The sequence below is a fragment of the Oryza brachyantha genome, chromosome 12 (genome assembly GCF_000231095.2).
Source record: "Oryza brachyantha chromosome 12, ObraRS2, whole genome shotgun sequence".
NCBI lineage: Eukaryota > Viridiplantae > Streptophyta > Magnoliopsida > Poales > Poaceae > Oryza > Oryza brachyantha.
This window is the reverse complement of record NC_023174.2, coordinates 16003253-16029952: the sequence shown is the minus strand read 5'-3', so window position 1 is coordinate 16029952 and position 26700 is coordinate 16003253. Positions and strand designations below refer to the sequence as shown.

The window sequence follows — 26700 nt, the reverse complement described above, 5'->3', positions numbered from 1 at the left end:
CATTGTACCTGCAACCACAATTTCACGTACGGCTATTATATATGGTAAATAGCATTTCTGTTGCTTCAGTAACTTTCGTACGGCAGCTGAGTTGGCAGTTGTCTGCTTTCCACACAGATATTTTGTGCACCAACTTCCTTAATTTTTGGTTTTCCTTTAATTAGATACATGCCCTTATAAATTTATCCATTTAAAAAAAATACTATTAGTGTTCAACTAATTGGAGGATTGACATATTATTCCAGATATGCCACTAAATACTCCTTCAATGCACTTAGAAATATTTTGGACCAAATTAACCTCTGCATTTAGAACCATTTGACAACCGTTTAATAGGGAGTGGAGGACAACACATTGGGCAATTTGGTCCAAAAGATTTTCTAAACATATTGGCGTAATAATCATGAAGTAAAGGCATCTTTCCAGTTAGTCAAATATAATAGTGTTTTTTAAAACATGTAAATTTATAGTGAAATGAATGCAATTAACCTTTTATTTCACTTTGCTAGAGTTCAGTAATGGATAGAAATTCATCATCGGTGAAAAATATACTTTGTGTCGGAATAATTGAGAAGAAAGTGTGAATATACAGATAATTGAACACAGGACCTTGGGATTGAAACGATTGGCAAGTGCATATCTCAAACAGCTGTATTCAATCAGACTCTTAATTTTACTGGTTCCGGCATGTCCTTAATAAATACTCCAGCTTCAGCATAAACTCCAAATGTATAGTGTCAATAAGTAATTTTGACTAACCTTGTTGATCAAAGCTTGATAACTTTAAACCAAAATTAAACCAGAACAAAAAAAATTAACAAGTAGAAAAAGTAATACCTTGTTTCATGATGATGATAATTGACCAAAAACGACAGCATAACACACTCCAATGGTACAATATGTGCGGAAAGCGATAGCAGTAGCATCAGATCGCACATGACAATCTCCAGTTGGAAAAATTATTGCTGCAAGAACTGTGCCTTTTTTTTCTTTTCTGTTCCTTTTCCCAACAAGCTACCAAGAAGCTGAGTCAGATGTCTCATCGTGTACCTTCAAACAGATTTTGCCAAGAATCAAAACCGAAAAGGAAACTGCACGTACTAGTATAGAAATGTTGACAGGATGATGCATATCACTTACCAGTAGTAGTCTTCTCCATTTTGGCCTTCGTCCCCATGAGTGAGCCCTTCATGTCCTATTGACGCCATGGCCATTAGCAGCAGCATCAACTGGGCAGGGATCTCTGGTTTTCAGCATGCGATCTTTGGCCTGTCCTCCACTGCCTCCTGTCGCCAGGAACTACTGGCACCGATCCCCATCATCTCCAACAGAGGTAGCTGCTCCCTCTTCCTCCTGTAGCCTTGTGAATCTTTGTGATCATGGCCTTGCAAAAGTAGATGCAGCATCATGGACTAGGATATGCAACAGCAGCAGCAGCACAGCTGGATTCTGGACAGATGTGGCCATGCGCCTCGACGACGGCCGTCTGACTGACGATCCAACGCCGGGAACAAATGCCACGTCCACCATGAAAGGGAGAACAGGTCAGACATACCATGATGATGAAACAGAAGGCATCTACAGCTGAATAAACACAAGAAATAGTCATCCAAGATGCTGCTGGCAAATGGCATCAGCTCAGGCATCAGGGATACCAGCACAAGAGAAGCTGGGGCTATGTCCTTGTAACCAGCTTGTGGTCACACACTTTGGATTAAGAACAAATAAGCAAGCAATCCCTAGTATATAGTACAAGAATTAACACGGATCATCAACTGTTGCAGGAAGAACAGAGAAACCAATAATATGCATGGGTAAGGGTATAGCTTTAGTGTTGGAGAAACAGAATACAATGTTTACAGCACAATGAAGGTCACTACGTGACAAGACAAATAAAGGACAGTGCTTCTGAATCCACCAATCATGGTGCTCAACAATGTCATTAAGATTTCAATTATTGGCAGATCTGCTCGACAGCGGCCACAATTTGGGCAGGCTGCACAACAGTCGCATCCTCCAGAGTTGCAGCATATGGCGTTGGTACATCTTGCGATGACAAGCACATGATGGGGGCATCAAGGTAGTCCCAGAAGTTGTCAATGATGGCCGACCTCAGGCTTGCGCCAATACCACCTGTTCGCATGCACTCTTCTACAATAAGCACACGGTGGGTCTTCTTAATGGAGTTTCCTATCGTGTGCAGATCGAATGGCTTCAGCGACCTGATGTCAATGACCTCTGGATCGTACCCTTTGTTCACCAGTGTTTTTGCTGCCTGCATCACATGGTACCTCATGCGAGAGTACGTGAGGATGGTCACATGCTCACCTGGGCGTACCATCTCGGCCTCCTCCAAGCAGCAGATGTATTCTTCATCGGGAATCTTCTCCTTCAGGTTGTACAGAAGGACATGCTCGAACAGCACCACAGGATTTTCACTCCTTATGGCAGCTTTCATCAGGCCCTTAGCATTGTAAGGAGTAGAGCAAGCAACCATTTGAAGCCCAGGAATAGACTGGAAGTATGATTCAAGACGTTGCGAATGCTCAGCACCAAGCTGACGACCAACACCACCTGGGCCTCGAATCACAATCGGGATTTTGAACTGGCCACCTGAGGTGTAATGAAGCATACCACAATTGTTTGAGATCTGATTGTAGGCAAGGAGAAGAAAACCCATGTTCATGCCTTCAACAATTGGCCTCAGCCCCTTCATTGCTGCTCCAACTCCCATTCCCGTGAAAGAATTCTCAGCAATAGGGGTGTCCAGAACCCGAAGGTCTCCAAACATCTCAGCCAAGCCTTTCGTCACCTTATATGAACCTCCATAGTGACCAACATCTTCACCAAATACACAAACTGTAGGGTCTTCTTTCATCTCTTCTATCAAGGCTTCTCGAAGGGCCTCAAACAACAAAACCTCATGCCTACATAACAAAACCTTAAAGCAGTCAGGCATCTTTCAGAACACATAGGGAAAATGGTATTGTATAAAAACCCACTTAAAAACTTTTACATTCTTATAAGGCAGAATGTTGTAAGAGAAGGAATGTACCATCTAAAGCAGAAAAGTTACCCTGTTCACCAACTCTTCAAGCAGTATACCAGCTATAATTATTTGCAAAAACTTAAACAAACTACAGTTGGCCAGTGTTGATAATTGGGGTACACTGATTGGATTACCTCGGCAAGATTAGACTTTGTTTAGCAAATTTAAAAGAAACTACAGACCATACAAGAGTCCATATGATTTTCATACACAATGGTTACTTTTTACCTGTAAGTTAACAGAACATGTAGATGGAGAAACAAAGTGTGATTTCCATTTTTTTTTTTGGCTATTTACAAGCTGGAAAGAGTCAACTGTTTAGCATTACTAGGCATTTCAGGACAAGTTCTGGCTGCCATAAATTTGCACTTCCCTTTCAGGGCTTATTCGAACGGGCTAAAACCCCAGCAAATCCACTTGGGTGGACCAGGATTTCAGGTAGCCCATCAAAAGGAGACCTTCCTGTGAAGTTTGAAACCGGCAAAGTGAAAATGATTGCTAACTGGTAAATTAAGATGGCAGGATTCAGCTGAGTTACACAGAAGCGATTCCTTATGGACCTACCATGTTAACAAGATATCTTATTTATTCCCACATTCACACCTATAACTTCTTAACACAGATGCACCGTAGGTTGAATACAAGAAAAATCATATGTTGTAAATCAAGCTAAGTCTAAGTGTAACAGGAATACCTAAGGTAACATATTGATGCAGGACATGTATTCAATTCAAGAACACAAAACATGGGATTGCACCTACAGCATTCATGTCCTCTGCCAAGTGCTGACTAGTTCAAGATCAACGACCTCATCTACCACACAGAACAGTGTAAACATGTGTCTTGTGTGATGTTCAAATTCAAATTAAGGCAAAGCAACTGGTCACTAACGTAAAATAATAGATGATGTAATGCCATAATTGTACTGTTAGTATTGGGATTCCAGGGATTAGTTCCGTATTTCACTTTTCAAATATTGTATTCTTCTGCAAATGTGCTACATGCCTCTTCTTTTTACTGAAGAATGTCCAATTAATTGGCTACATGCCTATATTAAGCATTGAATTGCTCAGCTATCCTCCAAATTTGGAGATAATAAAAGACATGTGTATATAAATTAACTAAGTGGAAAAAAACTCTCAGGCTTCTAACTCTGTTCATGCCTCAGAAACTAAATCAGTAATAAATTTTACTACAACCAAAGGTAAAGCATAGGTGCACAGAAAAGAAATAAAGTTTCAGACGAAGTACTGCAGACAGGTACCAGCATCCATTACAGCCACAAAAACCAGTAATTCCTTAGTTCTGTTCATGTGAAGTACTATAATCCACAGATGAAACATACTAGTATCTGTCAACACTATCTAGGGTAGGGAAATCTGCTTCACTTATACGATTGCATCCAAAATAAACTGAATTGTTTGCCCAATCTGAATAAATCCGCAAGTCCATATATTCTTCCAACCTCTTCGTGAAAGAGAAAACAAAATGGAAAAGAGATGAAAATTACCCGCCGGACTTGGATTCCACCGCCGCATCCGCATTCGCCTGCAAACACACACCCCAATTCCCCCACAAAAGAGAACAGCATGTCAGTCAGCAAGGATACAACGCACGGAGCGCCAGTGAACAAGCAGAGGAGGAAGAACCCGGCACGTAACTGCAACGGCGGCGCGCGCCCGCACCGAGCCCCATGATCTCCTCCTGGCCGCGGCGGCCACGCGCACGCTCCTCGCCGCTGAAACGAGGTGTGGACAAAAAACCGTAAGCACGCTTCTCCCTCCGCACAGCACGGCAAAGCAGCGGCGGGGAGAGAGAGAGAGAGAGAGAGAGAGAGAGAGAGAGAGAGAGAGAGAGAGAGAGAGAGAGAGAGAGAGAGAGAGAGACGAAGCAAGGAGGGCAGCAGTACCTGGCACCGCGGATCTGGGCTTGCCGGAGGAGGCGGCGCCGACGCCGTGCAGCGCGTACTGCAGCGAGGAGGCGGCGGCAGCGGCGGCCATTTCTACCTCTCTATATAGCACGCGCGCGCGACGGCGAGAGAGCTCGGGATTCCGGCGACGGTGGCGGCGGCGGCGCGCGGCGGCGCGAGGGGGTGTTTTTATACACGAAGGCGGCGAGCACTTCGGCGGAGGAAGCGAGGGGGGGGGGGGCGGGAGGCGGAGAGCACGAGGCGATCCCGCGGAGAATCTCGTGGTGGACGCGGTCTATGCACCGGTGACATGCGCGGGCGCACGTGGAAGGCGGAGATCACGAGGAGCGGTGCATGGACCGGGTGCAGGGGGGTAGGGCGCTTGGAGCCTCGGTTGCATCGACGGGCTCTTTTGGATGGGCCTGGCCCCGTTCGGTGGGTCGGCCCATTATAGGCCTGGTTAATAAGGCCTTGCTTAAATGTATGGGCTTTGGGCTTTTGCTATGGACTTGGGCTTTTTCTTTCTGAATTTCTTCTCTCTCTCTCTAATTGTATGGGCCTAAACCTCCTGGCCCATCTCCAATCATATGGACCTGGAATGTTGCAATTGCATGGCATGTTAGGTGTGTTACTAGTGTGGCATAAATACATGGACACAAAATGTCGAATGAAAATAGTTGTTACAATTATTAATAATAGCAAAAAGTACATTTTACTCTCCCAAACTAACTGATTGGACCACTTAAGCCCTTAAATCATTTTTGACTTATTTTACCCTTACTATTAAAACTAGTTCACTTCACTGCTTCATAGTATTCCTCTTTGTTGCTATTATTAATACAAGTTGTATTTTAATATGAACATTTTTAGAGCCATAGATGACACTATTATCAAAGTTCAAGAATATTTTCAATTTTTCCATGACTATTTGCTTGAACTTTAAAATATTGATGGTTAAATCAATATAAAGTGCTTTCAATCTATGTAAACAGTTTGAAAAATTCTAAAAGATCATCATCCTGACAAAATTTTAATGTGAATTATGACTAATATAGAAAAACAGCAAATAGAAATAATGTTAGATAGTAAAGTGAGCCGTTTTCAATAGTTATGGATGTAAAATGAGCCAACAAATAGTTTAGGGCCTAGGTGCTCTAGTGAAATAGTTCGGGTGAGTAAAATAATATTTTTTTCTAAATAATATCATCTAGAGCTATTTAATACAGACGAATATGTAGGATCGAAACAGAGTTAAACAGACCTACCAGAGGGGGTGAATGGTAGAGAAAACCAAAACCCAAAAATCTTTCGCGGAATAAAAGATTATCTCTGGTTAGCCGCTCCTGCGATTACCTCTGGTAACGTCGTCCTATGCCGCTAATCTGGTTACGCCGCTCCTGAGATTAACTTGATCGCGTTGCTCCTATGCCGTCAATCAGATCGTCGAGATCCAGAGAAATACCGGTAGATGAAAGCAGAATATATAGATTGAATGCTCTCAACTTTATTGCTTCAACTAGTATTTACAAAGTGCAACAACAGCACTCCTCTCAAAATTGTTGATCTAGAATCAACAACTATTCAACTCTAATTTTCTAATTCTAAATCTACAAAAGCATACCGAGGGCATACCCCTCGGTACCTATTTATATCAACAAAATATATTTCTGACTAGGAATCAGACTCCTTATCCTAGTAGGACTCATCTCCAAAATTATCTCCAATTAGAACCCAAAACCAAACCTCAGTGCTACAGTACCCGCGTGCTACACTACCCGAACATGAACAGCACAGGTGCTACAGTAACCCGCATGGCTACAGTAACCCGACTTTACTGTACCAACTCCTTTTCGCTTTTTCTCATCCGATCTTGATCCGATTTACTTTGCGATTTTCTCGATGCTTACACATGCAACATGTGAAGCCCGTTACGACTCCATCCCACACGGTGTTCCTCTACCATGTGTCATCTCGTATTCAACATCGTCATCCGGCATCCTTGATCGTCCGGACCTCAGCTTCTCCCTGAGCTTAGTCACGATCCCACCGCCGTTGACTGATATTGACCTCCGAGAATCACGACTCTACTCCAACCATGTCACATGGCATTTCGACCATCCAGACCTCGGTTCCTCCCTGAACTTAGTCATGGTCCGCATCCCGACCATCCAGACCTCAGTTCTTCCCTGAACCTAGTCATGGTCCTCACCAGCCATTAACCACAGTTGACCTTAAGTCACCTGCACACACAGAGACAAACAAACCGTATCTGGACACAGATATCGCAACCTGACCCACATTAGTCACACACACTCACGCCAACACATATCAGTTTCCAAACCAAATTCTATCAATTTACAAGCCAATTGTTCATCACAAAATATAGATTATGACTATGATCTTACAGAATAGTCATCCAATGGTAATTTGAGTAAAGAGGAATTGGTCATGTATATATACATCCACATTATATTACCTCTCATCAGTTGAGCTAGGCTTGATTCCTATCTACCCCAATCTTTTATAATTTCACATATCTAGCTAGGTGAGCATTTTACAAACTATGCTTGGCTGGTTCCCACATAAACATACAGGTGAGTGCAAGCAATTGCTAAGTTCATCAAACAGAAAATCTAGTTTCTTCTCTCTTTCCTCTTGTTTGATTAATCCATGAACATGACCATGCATATTAATATAGTGATCAAGATAAGGAGAGAAGATAAGAAGATTCTAGAAACCTGCTGGTTGGTTGGTCACATACATATAGTGCCCTGCAGATTTAGTAGCAATTGATGGCTAATTTGCAAGGGTTGGATTTGACCTAAATATCTGTAGCAACTTAGTGCCACCTGTACTCCATGATTAGTGAAAAACAAATCAATTAATCTGGGCCTTGCAGTACGTACCAGGACACGTCCTAGTCTCATTTCATATATAGCTTTTAGTATATCTCTTAGTAGTACCAAATGCATCCTTGATGGCTGCTGCTACTTCACATCTGCATCATTTAGACTTGTTCCATGTATTGGACATTCCAACAACAAAAAAAATGTGTCCTTTTGGTCCAGCAATCAGATGCCATTTTGCCTCTATGGAACATGAACCTTTAAGTTCATTGATGATCCATTGCAATTGATTAGCTTACCTTGGACATGTTTTGTCATAGTCCTTTTGTTTCTCCTTGCTATAATTGTGCTTAGCAGTTCCAAATTAATGAGCAGTTCAGTTTCTGCAGCAATGTTCAGAAAGTGTTTCTGAATCTCAATAAGCCTCGAATCCTAAGTTGATGTGATGCTGAAATTGATTGGGATGAAGAGAGAAAAGTAATTACTGCCAAATACTATTCTGAAATATGAATTAGTGCAGTTCAATTTCTGCAGCAATGTTGTGAAAATATTTCTTCTTAATCTGCAGCAAGTGAGCTTCTTATAGGACGATGAGGAAGTTGATTGGGATGAAGAAGCAAAAACAAACCGAAGTTTAAACATTAATTTCCACCAACATATATGCCTGGACACACAAATGATGGATCATACTCAAAATTTAGGGAGTGTTTTCAGCTGGATGCATGTAAGCAAACTACTTTTGTTTCCATAAAAGAAAAAGATTCAAACAAAATTTGATCAAAACTGTGGAACTGACATTCAGGGAAAGTTACCATAGCTGCATGTGAAATCAAATAGGGTTTGGTAGCACCTAGGAGGACACGATTGGCACATGTACGTACGTGGCCATGGAGAGGAAGAACACATTATAGTTCTTAATACATTTTTTGAAAAATTTCCTCCAATTATTGATCATCGAAAGCTAGCTAGCAATCTAGCATATATGATGATGAGATGATGCGTACGTACGTTACATCATATCGATCAGGCCAGGCACACAAGAGAACAAATCAAAGGGCGATCGATTTGATGTGATATCATATTTGCATCGAATTTGTGCCAAATTTTTCTGCTCTAATGATTCGGCTGTGTCTTGGACCCAGCTTTGCAATCATTCACTCAGAAGCGTCCAGCGGCTAAGTCTGTCATTTCAACACTTTTCCCTGTTAAAGCAAGTTCAAGTATAGCCAACTACTAGCACCAAATCATATATAGTTAATCTAATAACTAATTCATATAATAGTTACATATAAAACATTAATACATGGTCTCACATATCATACGTACACCGTGTCTTAGAGCTCGTGCTATAGCTAGTTACAAATTAGTAGTCTATTGTTCTTATCTCTCCTTTCTTGTCTCTTTAAAATATGTTTATAACTCGTTTATAGTCTACTATTGTATCTATTCTTACTAATATATATATGTGTGTTCAGAGAGAAGTGGTTAAGCACTAGGTAGATAGCCAATTTAATCTAGTTTTAATTTGCCAGGAGTGTGCAAGTTAATGGCTTTCTGAACCATCTCATTCAGATGGGATGTATTGGAGTTACTCACTGTGATTCTCTGACCATAGGGTTGCTGGCAGCTGCCAGTTGATGTCAATTGTGTAAGGTGAACCCATCCATCATCTATAGTTTCTATTTAGTTAATATTTTCTATTTAACGGATGAATGAATGACTCGATATGTTTTCTGAACCGCTAAACATTGCGACTTTTTACCTTTTTTAAACTTTTAATATATGATCAATTTTGTTATAATCTTATTTTAATTTTTTTTTCAATTTTATAATAGTTAATCCTTCAATTTACACCCTCGAATAATTATTGTAAACTATTCATGCATGTATTCAGCTATCAAGTCACTCCAAAAAATAGAATACACCCTAATCTACTTTTCGCGTCATAGCATATATCCGTGTTCATATAAATCACACGATCAATATAAGAAATTAAGAACATATTTAAATCACAGAATCGATCGATATAAGAATAATTAAGACATCTATGTTATGTACATGTTACACCATTTGATTGCCCTATGTTATATTTGATTAATTAATTCATATAAATAAAAACCTTATGTTCAACCAAAATATATATTTGAGATTAGTTGGTACAAATGGTTGAGGGCCAAAGTATACATGATCAATCCTTTCATGCATGTTAGGTTTATGTGGATATGAGATGGAGAGTATGCTCCTAACTTACTTTTCAAACCAAGAGCATGGTTGTTTCAATTTTTCTCATGCATGTATATCCTAAAGAGAGATGCCATATTGCTTGTCTTGTCCTGGCATGCCGGCCAACTTGTACTACACAGAGACCCAATTTGATCTCGCCTCTGCAAATTGCACTGCATTACATCCCCAAATCCAGCAGCCCCAATTTGCTTTTGCATTCCATGCATATATACATGCCCTCTCCATTCAGGCATGCATGCTGCAAAGGGTAATTTATGCCATGCTATTCATACAGCCACAACATTATTATTAATTAATTAATTAATCATCATTCATTTAAAAACATTAATAATTAATTAGGTAGATAGCTACCTGTGATGCCACACTCCCTCCATTCACTTGCACTCTCTGGACACACACCAATCATTCATTCTCTCTCACACACACATTGTGTGCAACCACAAGCCTACACCTACACAATTCCCTCCGGCTTAGTAAGCGAAATTACCTTTTTTTTGCACGTGCACTTACCAAACTGTCAAAGTGGGCGTTTTAAAAAAAATTATAGAAAAAAGTTGCTTTAAAGTATCATATTAATCTATTTTTAAAATATTTTATACCCAATAATTAATTAATGATATACTAATCTATCACTACTTTTTTCGCCGGTTAACTACTCATTTTTGCCGAACTAGTGGCCTTAGTAGCATGCAAGTATCCAACCACACATACACACACATCTCTCTCTTCCTCCTATAAAAGGGACATCACATATCTCACACCACAATCCTCATAGAGATCACAAACCAAACCAAAGCCAAACCTATCTACTACTACTACACTTACAAGATCATCACAAGCATAGTTGCAAGCCAAGAAAAATTCAGCAAGCAAGAAAAAGAAGTTCAGAACACACATGCTGCCTCTGCTGAACATGCGAGCTGCTGCTGATGCAGAGAAGAGTAGCAAGCAGCAGATGATGGTGGCGGCGAAGGTGTCCATCTCCATCCTGGTGATGGCGCTGCCGGTGCTCTACGTCTCCTTCCTGCACATCCCGCCGGCGACGCTCTTCAGGGACACCACCTTCTGGTTCCTCATGTCCAATTCCATCATCATCGTCATCGCCGCCGACTCCGGCATGCTCTTCTTCGCCAGGAGGCCGTCGTCCTCTTCGGACGTCGACCACGGCACCAGCTTTGTCGTCTTCGGCGAGCTCCTGCCGCCGCCTATGGTCGTCAAGAACCAGCAAGCTATGGTTGTGAGCGACCTTGGAGACATCAGCCATGCATTGGTGATCGCGGGAGGACAGCAAGACGACGACGATGTTGTCAAGCCGGAGGAGACGGCGACGATGTCGATGATGCTGGTACCGTACGTCGACGCCGGCGAGGCCGTCGTCGTCGACGACGACGGCGCGGTGGTGCAAGAAGCAAGGCCACAGAGGTTGACGGCGAGCAGGAGCCTCGCTAGCAGCAGAGAGGAGAGGCCCGCGACTGCGACGCGTCGTCGGCGGCGGAGCAGGTCACACTCGCACGCGCTGGCGACGACCACCGTGCCGCCGCCGGCGGTGCAGGAGAAGAGCGCGGTCGTGAGGGAGGAGAAGAAGCTCGCGCTCCGGCGGACGTCGACGGAGGGGCGGCGACAGCGCTCTCCCCCGCCTGAACCGGAGGAGGAGACCACGGCAAGCGAGTACTCGCAGCTCTCCGACGAGGAGCTCAACCGGCGCGTGGAGGAGTTCATCGCCAGGTTCAACATGGAGATCAGGCTACAGCTGGAGAAGGAAGAAGAGCAAGCAGCAGCTGCCTGACAAGCAAGAACCAGTTCGCCATGGCCCATGTACAAAACCAAGCTCAAGCTAGCTCCATGATCGCCATGTCCATGTCCATGTAGATGTTGGTGTTAGGTTCAGAGCTTTTGGAAATGGAGGCTAGCTAGCTCGAGCTGTAGCTGCAGTATTGTGAGTGAGAATGAGAGTATCAGAGTAGTAGCAGTAGCTATAGGCCTATAGTTATCTTCTTCTTCTTGCTTGGCTCCTCTTGGTAGTCTTCTGCAATGCATGGATGTGCATGCATGAACCCATTTATGAATGCAGAAGAGTGAGGTGAGAGGAGCTACTACACATGAGGGAATCATATAATTTGTATTTTGCATTTTGTATTTTGTATTTGTCATCATCAAGAACAGATCAGAACAATCCAAGAGATGAAGTAACTAGTAGTAGTTATAGTGTTACTGATGAGGAGGTGATTTTACATGAATGAGAATAATAGTTACAGATTCAGCAATAGATATGAAGTACTACTTGTGTATATATGTGTGTATTTAAATGTTTAATTAACTAATTATGGCTGCTCTGTCCTCTCTACTGTACCTCCTGCACCAAGATTTTTCACTGTAGAAATGTTCTGAGAGTGGGTCCACCTCAAAGGGGGGAAACAGATTATACATTAAAAAAATTAAGTCCTTAGATTAAACATGTTGAGATATATGTACAACTGTTCTGGGAAAATTCTGAGTTGCAATTATATGTTCTGTTCTCTGAAAATAGTCGAAACTTCTCATGATCTGTTTATTAGTCTCAATAACAATTTGAATTTAGAAATTTAATTACATATTGTTGAATTTGGATTTTTTTATCAGAAAACTATTTTTCAGCATTGGCTTCTAAAGATCTAATTACAAAGTTTTACCATGGATTATTTTTGGCTGTTTCATTCATCTTTTTCACGGCTTATTAATTAGTTTTAATTTAGTTGGAACGATCAGTCTTTCGACATAAAAAAAATGAAGGTCCCATCCATGAATCACAACTTTCGCATGGCTCTTATTGTAAGACAAATTAAAGCTCAAATCGAGATTAATTTCAGAGATTGTTCATCCTCTAGGGCGACTAATTAATAAACTGAAGGCGTCCTGCTCGATCGATTGCCACCAGAAGAGTACAGCTTCTCATTTGATCTGCAGTACTTACGACGGCGACAAGATCTTGTCCTCGTGATCTACACAAAGTACGAAAATATATCTTCAATGGCTCCTTCACGATATGTATAATCTAACTCTGCTAATTTGCATCAGTGAATTAATTGATTAACCTGACTTAGACATGAGGATCCAGATAATGGGAAGGATCAAGCTGCATATGAACTTCAGTTAGGTAACAGTATCATAGCCCTGTCATGTAGGGCAGTACAATTGCCTGCCTGTGACTAGGGCCATGTTCGGCATTGGGGGGTGAGGAGTTATTATTCGGCGTGAAAAATATAAGAATAAATTAGTACATAATTAATTAATTATTAAAAAATATAAATAGATTAATATGATTTTTAAAGCAAATTTTCAATGAATTTTTTTTTAAAAAAACACCATTTAGCGGTCCGAAAAATATACGCGTAAAAAACAAGAGAATCCAGGATAAGGTGGCGTAGAGCCAAACGTGGCCTAGGTACTAGTAGTAATAGTAGTTAACAGTATTAATTCATAGGTAAGGTGATTAAGTTTCAAACCATAGCGACAGCTTCACTCTCTGACAGTGGGTCCATTTGCATATGACACTGTGAGCGACAGTTAACTGATGGGGATCAGGGGCTGTTCCTTGATATTTGTCGGCAGGAACGTGGTTAATTGATTTCTGCACTGTTCATTACAGTGATGGTCAAGTATGTAATTAATTTATTGTGATTTAAATCAAGCTAAGATCATTTTCATGTTCAAAAATCTGAATTTTGTGTGTATGTGTGTGTGATCCAGAAGTATGTCAATACAAGGAAATCAGAGCAGATCAATATACACAATCATGGTACTTAATTACCCCTGCATGCTATCCTAGCTGGCTTACATGAAGGTTAATCAAGCTCTATTTTATCATTTGTTGGCTTATGATTGATCACTGCAAATTAAGTCTTTGTACTTATCCCAACATCTATGATCACCCAGCTGTAATAAACTAGAAGAGAAGCATTGACATGCTGCTTAACTCTTTAGCTGTCATGCTACACGTGTGTATTCGTGTGGCATGAATCTTACTAGAACAACACACATATGTATGCATGATTACTGTACATCCTCTAATTGATCTTAAGCATAATCATGCATGCTCCAGTAGTAAATATTTTTGTAGAATTCAAGTTCCAGTAGTAAATGTTTATAGCTAAAGATTATAGCATGTGTTGGACTAAACATGTTCATGCATAGTGGTGCGTACGTGGTGACCCACTGATCTCAGCCTTGGCTTGAAACCAGAGGATCTCAGCAGCAACTTAGAAAATCATGCAGGTTGATTCTTGTAAAATTAGTGAAATATATAAGAATCTTACAAAGTGTTCAAAACATGGCCAAATTGTAGACCTTCGCCTTTTCGTTTATGGTTATTCTTATAAGCCATAATTTAAATTTTGAATTTTGAATTTGGAGTTGATTTTGGGGTTTTTCAACGTAGATTATTTTTTAGCCTTAGTTTTTAAATCAGTAAGAACAAGTATATAAGATTTTTATTTATAAATTATTTTTCATTTTGTAAATATGTCGTTTCGCTTATTTCTCGAATAAGCCAAAATATAGGCATCATAATATTTTGTCCATATTCACTCAAAAAAAAAACTCTTTGGATGAAGCCCCTTTTACAAGATCTTATGGTCTGGTCCCACGTATCAGCGAACTGTCACTGTATGGCATGGACAATACTGTAGTCAATCGCCGCCGTATTTTACAAGGTACATATGTTTTGCAAATAAGATTATAATTGCAGGCATGTGGCCAAATTGGATTTTGTGTAGTTACTTCCATCAACTTGCATAACAAAGATCATCTAGAGAGGTAGCCAAGCCAAATCAGGTTGGCCAGCAAAGCTGGCTGGTCATCTGTAAAGCTCAAGAGTAAAATAGTGTTTGCCTCATCCTGTGCAAACAAATCCATAGCTACCAAGGAGATAAGGCACAGAGGCCATGCATTGCTTCCATTTTGTTGAAACTTTTGCTGCATGCATACAGGCAACAGGACAACACACTTGTGTTTCAGCAAATCTCCCTTGACTTTCTTCCACAAAAAATATCTCTAGCTTGACCTGATTGCACACTGGGATTGTGATATACATGATTGGTCACAGATGAAATGACAGTAAACTTTAAAATGGAACCTGCTTTTACTTACCAAACTTCATACTTTTTCTCTGTTTTATCAAAGAAAAGCACACATTATCTGGTTTATCTCAAGAAAGTAACATCTACCTTTTAGCATGAAACCAGGTTCATTGGTTCCATGTCTCCTTGCTAGGGATAACTCACTCCTATTCCACTTAAATTATAATCAATCAATCAATCAATCTTTGATTGACATGTCAGTGAGATAACAAATGACAAATAATGGATCGCGTGAATTTTCAGGCGAAAAATAAGGAGTTACCCCTTCCTTGTTATATGATTGATTTCAAACTTGGGTTCGAAACAGTCTAGAACATGACACGTTGATAAACTTGTTGATCTTGTATGTTAAGACTTTGCATGCCGATTACAGCACATCTCACTGAAATAAAAGTGACCCCTTTGACAAAAATCAACCATGGACAGAGCTTTCATGAAATTTGATTGCTTGCATATATACAATGGCATGAGTAACAAGGAATTAATCAGGGCCATAAAAAATGCATGTAGCTAACACGTTCTAATAAGGTAGTATTTTGTGCTGAAAAGTACCTCTCAGCCAGTCGTTTTCGTCTTGGCATATGTATGAGGTTAATGCAATTGACTGATTATTGATTCAATTCAAAGCTATAATTACAAAAACTCTTTAAGAACTCGTAGGAATCAAAGTATGTATAGATTTGAAACTAAGCAAAAAGATTTTTTTTGAGTTTTTCAGCTAGATATATCTTAACTAAAAGAACTCATTAATCATATCCCAGCTGCAACTTTACCTTACCAAAACACTTGCCTAAAAAATATCGTGGGCCAAATCAGTCCATGATAAAGGTTATATGAGTTCAATTCAATAGAGTCGATTAGCCTCGACCGATGGGGTGGCGACACGTGTTGCGCCGCAGCTGGGGCCAATGCATCCACCCTTGTGACTTGACTTGTGTGTAGCTAGGGGTGAGGTGATAGGAGTTGGCACCATACATGAGCCGGCGTTGGCTACACTTTTCCTAACAGATGAAGCTCAATCAGGGAGCCCTGGCCATGCCTCCCTTGATGGAGACAAACATGCCTTGCACTTGCAACTCTACATATATACTTTATTGTTCAAACAAAGCACATGTGCACAATTGTCTTTCTTCCACTGGGATTTCTAGAGTTCATATAGATAAACAACTAAATGGAACAGTGTGTGTCACAATAAAGAAAATATCAAAAGGCATTGCCTACCAATGAGGGCATTCTCCTACCATGCATCTAGCTAGAGAAGTACAGTACTCTAGCATTCGGCGAAAGAGATGTCGTTTTCGACTTTTCAAAATGAATAAAGTGTTACTTTTATTACTAAATTTTCTAGTTACCTTAGTGCAAAAGTATATACTTAGAATCAACAGCTCACATGCACTGTGAGTGCTTCTTTGGAACATAGGAATTTTACATGATTTTTATAACAAAAATAGTTCAATTCCTTTGAAATTTCTCCAAATCTGGCATGGAGTGTTAGATTCTTATAAAATTTCCACTTACCAAAGAATCCCAAAGTTGCTAGATTCATGAGCTCATATTCTCCAGTTTGAACTTTAATTTAGCTTAGCTCCACTAAATTTAATTAGTATATCCTTGATGCAGAACATTGCATGCTTAATTAATATGCACGGAGCGTCACTAGAATGGGGATGATCATCGAAGTAGTACAGATTCGTACTCGTAGTGCCTTTTTGCCACTAAATTTGAAAGCATCATACACAATGGCGCCATCGTTTTCAGATGCATGAAAAGAAAATGAAAAAAAAACAAAGATCAACTTGACAGAATTAAGCAAATAATGAGCAGAGCATCTTAATTGTGGCGACCAATGACTGGACTGGAAGAACACCCAGCTGATGAAGAAACAATCCAGCCACTAATTAACAAAGTGTTTAAAATGAATTATATATAATCATCATCATCATCATAACACCATCATGTTGTCTAGTTTTCCTCCAATCACAAGTCGAATGGCCAGTTGTTCAGTGTTGCTGTTATTTTCATCTGCTCGAATAGATCGGCAGCCATTCACATTTAGAAAACTTCATGATATTATTCAGAAAATTATGCCCTAATAAAGACACGGGCTAGATGAAACCATGAAGCAAACAACAAATGACATGATGCTCTGAATCTCCAGAAAAGTCTGGAAATATTATATAGTTGACGTACATGTGCAAGTACAGATTAATTATGATGAAAGCCATGCATGGGGCAATGATACAAGCATGAAGTCTTATCACGGATACATGAACAGATATATTTTTTTGTATAACGCATGTTATTTCAATGCATAATTAACATGAAAATTCGTTTTACATTTAATAATATTTCCATGCATCGATCATGAGCCACGAGTGCTTCAAGTGAACAGACCACAGCAACTCAAAGCATACATACTATTAGAGCCAATGCAAATTATGCAATCAAATATGAAATGCTCCTTTGGATTGAGGGAATTTCAAAGGTAATTAATTAGAAGGATTAATTTCAATTTCAATACTTGGGAATTATTTTCAATGAGGTTCTTTAGAACAAAGGAATGGACTGCAAGATCCTATGAATTGGTTTCCCATGCCATTGTTTTTATTTCCTCATAGAAGTCCGATGTAGGTTCACACTATCCGAAGGAACTGCTTCTAATATTTATGTGCTTCAAAATTCTGAAGAATTCTATTGTGTATAGCATCCTATTCCTTTGTTTATATGTTCCTACATTTCTAAAATCTTGCATTCCAAAGGAACCCAATACTTCTAAACATGAATATCTATAGCATATTTACACATTAATCAAATACAAACAAATGCTATTTTTATATCTTAATTTGTGTACTTATATAAACTTATAAACATCTTCAAACACCCATACCTATATACCTCCAAAACAAAACGTGCACTTATCAAAGAATCATGGAGAATATATGTTGTATCATTCAATGATTGTGCTACTGATTTTGTCACTACCTGAGCAAGCAATACAGAGGACAGCTTGTGTATGTATTTGTGACACGTGGCGTCCTCTGACAGGACGAGAATAAGAAGGCAATGATGAAAAAGGAGGGGTCCTGGAAATAACAAGCCAAAAAAAAACAATCAATCAAATTCGTTGGTTTACCGATCATCGATTCAGCCATCATTTGTTTACCAATCATCGTACTTAGTTTTCACAGTTGAATTACAAATTAATTAGGGCTTTGAGCTGGACACTACTAGTACCAACTTCAAATCTGTGACAGTGTTGAGGTATGTGCAGTTCATGGTGCACATAGCAGCAACCTACGTATTGATACGGTGTCTGAAGCTCGATCATACGTAGTAACTGCACATACGTATACTTACAAAGGAGAACCTGGTCAGTGAATTTTCAGGAGAACCCTGCATGCAAAATGCATCACGCACTTTCTGGTAGCAGCTAGAAGAAAGCGACGGCCGGTCGGCGTCGTCGATCTTCCGCCGGCGGCTGGCCGGAGCCGGCCGGCCGCCGTCCGGCCAGACATGCTCTAGAAGCATCCAGCTTAGCTAGCCACTAGCTACCAATGGAAAAAAGCTTGGGCGGCAGAGCAGGACAGCTCGCTCTGACAGGGAAGGGGACAGAATGTTTTGGCCTGATTATTATTTGGGTAGGTCAAGCTTAGCATCAACACATCATCAGCTCTAACTATGTCCCAAATTAAAGCCTAAAAGGCACGGCAGATTGCACACTGGAACAAGATCATAATCTCATTTAAGTCATTGTTCATCCCATCTCACAGAATTTCTTCATGGATTACTGCTCACTGGTAGCAGCAACAGCTGGTGCTGTTCAGTAGTATTTACATTTTTTTTTTGGGCACCATATATAAGCAGTGAGATGATGATAAATTGTGAATCATCATTAATTATTACTCTTTCGCATAATTACAGTGATCATTGCTGATTGTGCATCCATGGGGTTCTTTTTTCAGGCAATGATTTTCCATGTTGAATTCAACCTCTTGCTCTCTTGGTCAGTTTGATATTTTATTTGAGTGTTTGACCACGTCGTTTGTAATGATAAACTTCTAGTGACTTGCAGACAGGGACTGATGCTTTATCAAATCGCCTATCAGTCAGATTTCATATTTTCCTTTACCCTCGGTTTATTTCGTATCAACACAGTGTCATATGCTCCCTCTATACGTTAATATATAGACCAAAATATGTTAATTTCTGTACTTTTACATACTCTCGGTCCATAAATCGAGTAAGTTTACCTATCCGGCTTTATACACTACTTTTTCACTAGCGAAGATACTTCAGTTTATCTACCCTTGTACAACTGTTTTTTTTTTTCTCAAAATGCAAGGGCCGAGGGCTCGATTTATTTTGGGCCATAGGTGGAGACTCCAGATTCCTCTTTACGAGAAGATATTTTTTATCAGAATTTATGACCAAAGAATTGGCAGAAAATGGTTCATGGATATTAGATGAGTTCAGTAACAGGAATTATCAGATAATGTTCAAAACCATGTTTGGTTCTTCCTTGCTACTAGTTTATATATACTGAACTCCGTCTAGTTTTTTTTTTATCTCCAAAGTTCCTAGACCGATCACCATTAAGCAGATGTTTTTTTCACTACTCTCTAATAAAGTTCCTAGTACGATCACCATTAAGTAGATGTTCTTTTGAATGCACTGACCCAATTAGCAGCAGAAGAAGTATATATATTTTTCAGAGCAATCAACGTGGCAGAGGGAGAACTTGCATTTACCAGTGGATAATGTACAGCAGAATCAAAACCTATTACTCATTGATGTTCCATACACAATGAGGTTAGGGACCGACTGTACAACGGTGTCGATGGGGATTGCGAAGTTCACCCCGGACGAGATCCCAGTTCCTGCAACACAAGACAAAATCCATCCATTAATTGGCACAGCAGCGTCCAGTACATCTTCTGCACAGTATCCTCCATACTGAGATGATCCATTAATGGCTGCAGAAAATGTCTCTATTTAATTCGTGAGATTTGCATTAAGTGTGTGTTACGTGCAACAAAACTAGAAGCACCATATCATGGCCATCTAGTACAGAAGATCACACAATCTCAGCGATCTACAACAACCATTTTCTTGTCTACAACAGGTTTCCTTAAATTAGGTGAAAAGAGGAGAAAACTGAAGCAGACAGTGTTTTTACTCTTTTTTTTTTTTTTGACAAAGGGGTGCAACCCTGCTTCTGGTCCCAAACTAATAATTGTTTGCACAGGTACAGAAACTGCTGGGGATAACAGCTTTTTGAATTAGATAGTTTCACGCCGCATAACCTGACCTGCATGGACTATCACCAAATAACATAGCGAAACCGAACCAGATATTATCTTAGCAAGACCACAACTTCTGTCTGTAGAGAAAATCTTGCTTCCCAGCAAATCAAGGCAGAATGAGAAAATATCTTCGACCATAGAACTTGACTATATGGTAACAACACTTTGCCTTCTGCTTAGGCAATACCATAAGGAGAATTAATTTTTGATCTTGACAGTCTCTTAACTATTCCTTTCATCATACAGGAATGAGGACTTAAGGAATCAGCAAGGCATGAAGCTGCATGGTATCTGTTAGCATTACAGTTGCTTCTCTTATAAAATTATATATTTGGTTTCTCAACAAAAGGATTATCGAGGACTAGAACCTATGTACGGATTACTGAATGCACAGAAAAACATGACATGCAGAAAAGGAGGCATATTTTATAATCTTCGTGATAGATTAAAGCAGGAAAAGGAAAATCTTGTAAAATGTAAATATTTTGGTATTGAGGCAGCGCTGATCTTAATATAGGAGCATTACCTTTACGTGTGAAGGTAGCTGTATTTACTCCAATTACATGACCATATGAATCAATTAGTGGGCCACCTGAGTTACCTGTCATTTGTCAATGTTAGCGAATAGTGTGAATTAAGGAGAAACTGTACTTCAATTGATGTGATACTCATATCCATAAGCAGCGAAGCTCAGGAACACAAAAATGTAAATGGATGTAAAATGAAGAATTGTGGAATAATAATCAAAAGATGCCCTGCTAACTCCTGGAATGGTGTGGGCAGAACAACAGCACAATCAATCTGGAGCACAGTATACAAATACTTTACAGAACAGTGGCATATATGGTTCTATCGCCAACGATCTTAGTTCTTGCTTGCTCATCCCACTTATTGTCTCTTCATTTCTACTTTTTATTTTCTGAAAAGGGGATCAGACCCCTCCTGTCTCTATTAATAGAAATGTAGCAAGTTCACTACAGGAACACAAAAGGCACCACGGGATCCCCCAAAGTTGAAAAGCAAAGAGAAGCCTTCATTTCAACTTAGCTTTTTCAGAATATATACATATAGTTGGGGCAGTATTTTAGGTAGGATGGGATGCAGATTTTTATCTAATTATTCATGATATATCAATAACACCAAAGCTTTTTGCAGGTGAGATGATAATCACGATTTTTTCTGATAGCAGATATTTCATTGAGCAATAGAATTACATCCAGATCATCACAAATTAGTAGCACACTTGAAGCTCCTCCATAGATGAATCTATGACTGTCATCTAACCTAGAGGTTAAATTATACACTAATACTCCCTCCGGACATAATTATTTGTCATTTAGGACAACCAAATTATGAAGTAAACATGCCAAAACATCTGTTCGAAGCAACAAATAAAATTGACTGGAGGTAGTACATCGGTAAGAAAATTTCAGTGCAGTTAAGATCATATTTGGTAATATCTACATATTTTATTTTCAAAGGAACTATATCTATTGGGATGGTTGGGCTACCAGTTGACCTCTCATTTTCTCTTTCCCCAAAGACCATTGAGAATCTACACAATAGAGATCTTGAGTACAATTCAACTCTTAATAAGCTTCAACTCCTGCACTCCTGGGCGTTTGGGCCAGCCCAAATCAACTTCACCCAAGTATGCCTTTTAAGGTTTGGCCACAAAACAATGAACCAAAAGTTATGTTCTTTATCCATAATTTTTTTAGAACGGTGAACATATCTTCCAACATTACTTATAAGAGAGACAGCTTTTCATCATGTTCATCATATGGCACACCGCACACATAGTAGTTGATACCTGTGTTAATCCCCATGTTAATCTTACAATTAAAAAATTCACACAACCACACTGAAATATGCCCTGTTGATGCATCTAATCCAAACAGAACAAGTTGCATAGGTACAGACAGTTGAATTCCAGAAGTCTGAGTGTGTCAACCTGAACATTCTAAGAAAGCACAGTAATAATAATATAACATGAAAGTACATCCAATTGAGCTTTTTATTACATCTGGAGGGCCATGCCCATGGGCTCTACTCGCACAAAGAGCAGACAACCCAGTCCATTCATCAAGTATCAAAAAATAAGTAACCACTCAAGCACAGGACAAGCCCCCCAAAAACATGAAGCTGAAAGACGGTGGATGCAGCCATATGAAACTAGTCATTCAAATTAAATGCATCACAATTGAGAAAAGTGAAAGCAACACATGAAATTTTGCCATCACCCGTATTTCAAATTAAACAATCAGTACTCTACACTATTTCAGAAGTAGTTGTACTTAAGTATGGCACATAAAAAAATCAAATACGCAGGAGAGAAAAAGGCTGAGGGTGTAGGATTTAAACAAACCCAACACCCACAAACCAAAGGTCTTACAAAGGACAGAAAATAATCAGTACTCTATACCTACAAGATGATGTACCCTATATAATTGAAAGGTGATATTTAAGCCCTACATGGCATGGAATGAAGCAAGAGATTACCAGAATTTATAGCAGCATCTGTCTGAATAGCCCCACGAATCGGCCTCCCATTTGGAGATGGTATCTCCCTCCCCAATCCACTAACCACCTATAAGATGCTTTAGTGGTCATCTAATGAGATTATCAGACACTCTAGTTTTGACATATGAATATTGCGCTAACAGAACCCATAATTTGACAAATGGATTCATCTTGGAAGTTGGAATGCTGGAGTCTGACAATTTCATAACTTTGTACCAAACAAAAACTTTAGCAAATTTATGAAGGCATCATTACCCCAGTAGTTAGGGTGTGTTCATATCCATAAGGGTTACCAATAGCAAAGCAGCTCTGCCCAACTCGCAAACCCTTTGATGTTCCAATCAGCGCAGGCCTCAACTTATCATCATCAACATCAACCTGTGGCATCAATAGACTTCAAATGTTGATATTGGAACCAAAATCACATAATTGAAACTTCAGTCACAAAAGGTGCACTTCCAAACCTTCAAAACAGCAAGATCATACGATGGATCACACCCTACCAGCTTTCCCTCCTTTGAGTAACTAGTACCACTAGAATCCTCAAAAAACACCTAAAGGAATCATTAAAAAAACAATGGTTAGAACACAAAAAGGCATAAACAAGGAAAGGAGCTATCTTTGATAAATAATGCATCAGTGTACAAGAGCAACAGGAAACCTTGCAGCGATGAAATGCAGATCCATCCCCAGCTAATTTTGCAACCACATGGTAATTTGTTACCTGGTCGACCAGAGTAAACAATCATTTTAGAATATTAAGAACTATTTATTCATGAGACAAATGGAATAAAACAGCCTCAAACTTAGTCCAAAGGAAATTTTTACAATAGACACTTGCAAGGTAAATTAATGAAACACCAAAATAGTAATCAAATTTAATGAAGGAGATGGAACAGCATAGCCATAATCACACGAATTTGAGAAAAATGCCTTTGAGAGGGCATGTCTAGTCCCACAGAAGGCAGTAATACTGTATTTTGGTGGCATACTTCAAGGTGTGCTCTTTAAGCTAACTACAATATAACTATTGACGCTGATAAACAATGGTGATTTAAGGTTCCAACATTCTGAGTTGATGAATGACTGTCACTAATTTGAACGAAACCATCAACATTGCTTCTGTTAGTGACTGTACATGCCAAAGAAGAAATACGTGTAATATTTTAACCAAAATTGCCTGGACAAATGCATCAGGACTACATATTTTATCACAAATTCGCAAGCAGGCTCCAATGGGGAGAAATACGGTACCACCTCCGAAAAACTTGATAATTTTATTCACAAAAAAAATGCTGATTCATTTGGGGAGGAGGAGGAGGTGATCGGTGCTCACAATGTGGCCCGCCGCGTCCCAGACGAAGCCAGAGCCCGTCCCCTCCACCGTGGCGCCCGCCTCCTCGTCGTCCTCCGCTTCCACTTGCCGGCCTCCCCCTCCCGGCGACCGCCCGACGACGAGGTCCTTGATGAACACCACCGACGGCGACGCCTCCTGCAGGTAGAGAGAGAGAGAAAAGGCGCGAAATCTCCCGCGTTAGTGGGGACGGATCAGCATGTAAGGCATTCCTACGTAGTGCGTCTCTACCGAGCACCTGGAAGAGGCGCACGACGCGGGCCTCGTCGATGTCCTCGCCGCCTCCGGCGCCGGGGTCGGCGCGCGCGGGGCGCAGGCGCGGCGGGGGAGGGGAGGCCGCGAGGAGGAGGAGCGCCGCTGCGGCGGCGGCGGCGGAAGCGCAGCGGCGAGTGGTGGCGACGGGTGGCGGGGAGGGGGGAGGTGGTCGCAGCGCGCTCCGGCGGTGGGGAGGCGGCGGTGGCCGGAGGAGGAGGCGGAGCAGCGGCTGGACCGCCATGTGTTCGACGCGGGCTATCCGGTGCTTGGATGGACAAGGCGGTATTACATAAATACGCCTTCGCCCTTCCGAAGCGAATTTCGTGTTGACGCCTTTTACGTTTCTACTATTCCGTACATCCTTTCCAAAATACTCCAAGTTTTTTTATATATATTTTCTATTTGACATCGGTGATCTTTAAATATATATTTGACTATCCTTAATATATTTGCTGAAGAATCTAAAACTACTTATATTTTAAAATAGATGTGGTATGCAAATGAAGACTTAAATCATACAAAGTAGTAATTTTCTCGAACATATATACAATTATGTATGGAATTAGTTAAGGTACGCTATGGGATACCTATACTGGAGATATCCGTATTCTATATATGTACGTATAGCTCGGGGGTATCAGATAGAAAACAATCATATTTGTATCATATTGGTTAGAGAGTTTGGTAATATTTAAATTGCATGCTACAAACACTGGACCCAGCCGTATCCAATAAGATCATAGTCTATTAAATTGTGAGTCTAACTTATTAAGTCCTACACCCACTATACAGTGGAGTACGTGGCACCCGCCAGAGGACAGATCTACATATTAACACATATATCATCAAATACTTAACGAACAATTGTGCTTTGGACCATATTTTTAAGTCTAAATACCAATTTGACTTCAGTTTCTCGACCTTGCTCATTTAACCTTGCTTCTTTAAAAAATAAAGTTGTCATCTGACTATATTATGTAAAGTTAACTTAACGGTGTTAAACTCAAAACGAAAGTATCATCTATACTGTGCTTATTTGACCCTATTTTCTCATAGTTTTGTTTGTGCCAAGATTTGTGCTAAATTTATGAATGTTCAATCAAAATGTTGCCGATTTGTTAAATAAACAAAATCTAAGTAAGTAGGGTTTAAATATGCAAGGACACAACTGACACTTTTGTACTGATTTTAATACTGTTAACATGGCTTCACATAAATAGAGCCATACGGTGGTTTATTTTGGAAAGCATGGTTAGATAAGCAAAATTAATTTAACAAGGCTAGATTGATAGTTATACTTTAAAATAGGGTCCAAAAAAGCACAATCATCTCAGTACTTAAAGATCCCACCGCCAAAATAGTCTCATCCGAATCATCTATCAATCAAGTGCCCAACAAATTCGCCAAATTTTCCCAAGCAATTCAAATCTCATATCAGGAATTCAAACCCTATGGACCTCTACCAAAAACCCAAACCCTCTCACATCCTCCTTGGGGTGAGCCCAATTTTCCCCTCTTTCCTGAGCCGACCTAACCCACCAAACACTACCTAACCCTTCTCTCTACCCTTAGCTTTTATGTACATATTTCTTGAATTATTAAACGATATATGTTTTTTTAAAAAAATTATATAAAAGTTTATCATATTAAAATTTTAAAATAGATTTTTTCGAATTTCTAATATTTATTTCCATCATTAACATTTAAATAACTACTAAAAATTAGATAATATTTTATGTCTATCTTTCGTCAACAAAAAACATCCTAAGTCCTAAGAAGTAGGGACCTCGCCACATGCAAAGAGCACTATGGCTGTTTGATCACGCTACATACAAAGAGTACTAAGGTTGTATTGTTGTATTGACCACACCACATGTAAAGAGTACCGTGTTATTTTTTAATTAAAAATCTCTTAATTTTATAATAACTATTTAATAGTACAAATACATAAATATGAGATAAACATCTTATATAGAAAATATTTTAAAAACACAGTTTAACGAAGTATACCCGTAAAAAACAAAAGAAAATGCCGACAATTATTTGACCAGGCTACAATAAGTTAACCTCTCATGCGATGTGTGCCGGCATGCGGCGCCGTTC

The 26700-nt window shown here is 39.8% G+C and overlaps 3 protein-coding genes across 7 annotated transcripts; 1 reads left to right on the top strand and 2 right to left on the bottom strand.

Annotated features, from left to right (window-relative positions):
* Positions 1-1780: 1780 nt before the first annotated feature.
* LOC102703538 (pyruvate dehydrogenase E1 component subunit beta-3, chloroplastic) lies at positions 1781-5125 on the bottom strand. The gene is made up of 4 exons (XM_040529334.1): positions 4959-5125; positions 4711-4787; positions 4560-4597; positions 1781-2927 (listed from the first exon to the last, which is right to left on the bottom strand). The coding sequence occupies exons 1-4, from the start codon at positions 5047-5049 to the stop codon at positions 1955-1957; spliced, it is 1179 nt and encodes a 392-aa protein (XP_040385268.1). The 5' UTR covers positions 5050-5125; the 3' UTR covers positions 1781-1954.
* Positions 5126-10832: 5707 nt separating this feature from the next.
* Positions 10833-12370, top strand: LOC102703263. The gene has a single exon (XM_015843092.2). It carries the CDS (start codon positions 10944-10946, stop codon positions 11832-11834), a length of 891 nt encoding a protein of 296 aa, XP_015698578.2. The 5' UTR covers positions 10833-10943; the 3' UTR covers positions 11835-12370.
* A 462-nt stretch (positions 12371-12832) lies between these two features.
* On the bottom strand, positions 12833-24873 carry LOC102718796 (protease Do-like 5, chloroplastic). 5 transcript variants are annotated; one of them, XR_005812968.1, is made up of 10 exons: positions 24581-24873; positions 24325-24480; positions 23650-23712; positions 23453-23542; positions 23244-23366; positions 22968-23055; positions 20992-21066; positions 19911-20039; positions 18145-18245; positions 16816-17184 (listed from the first exon to the last, which is right to left on the bottom strand). XR_005812968.1 is itself a non-coding variant. In XM_040529784.1 (9 exons), the coding sequence occupies exons 1-8, from the start codon at positions 24836-24838 to the stop codon at positions 19933-19935; spliced, it is 960 nt and encodes a 319-aa protein (XP_040385718.1). In that variant the 5' UTR covers positions 24839-24873; the 3' UTR covers positions 12833-13026; positions 19911-19932. The 5 variants fall into 5 exon arrangements, 4 of the variants coding, with proteins under 4 accessions (XP_040385718.1, XP_040385717.1, XP_040385716.1 ...); XM_040529784.1 differs by lacking the exons at positions 16816-17184; positions 18145-18245 and adding an exon at positions 12833-13026; XM_040529783.1 differs by lacking the exon at positions 18145-18245 and having other exon boundaries at positions 16817-17184.
* Between the last annotated feature and the right edge of the window lie 1827 nt (positions 24874-26700).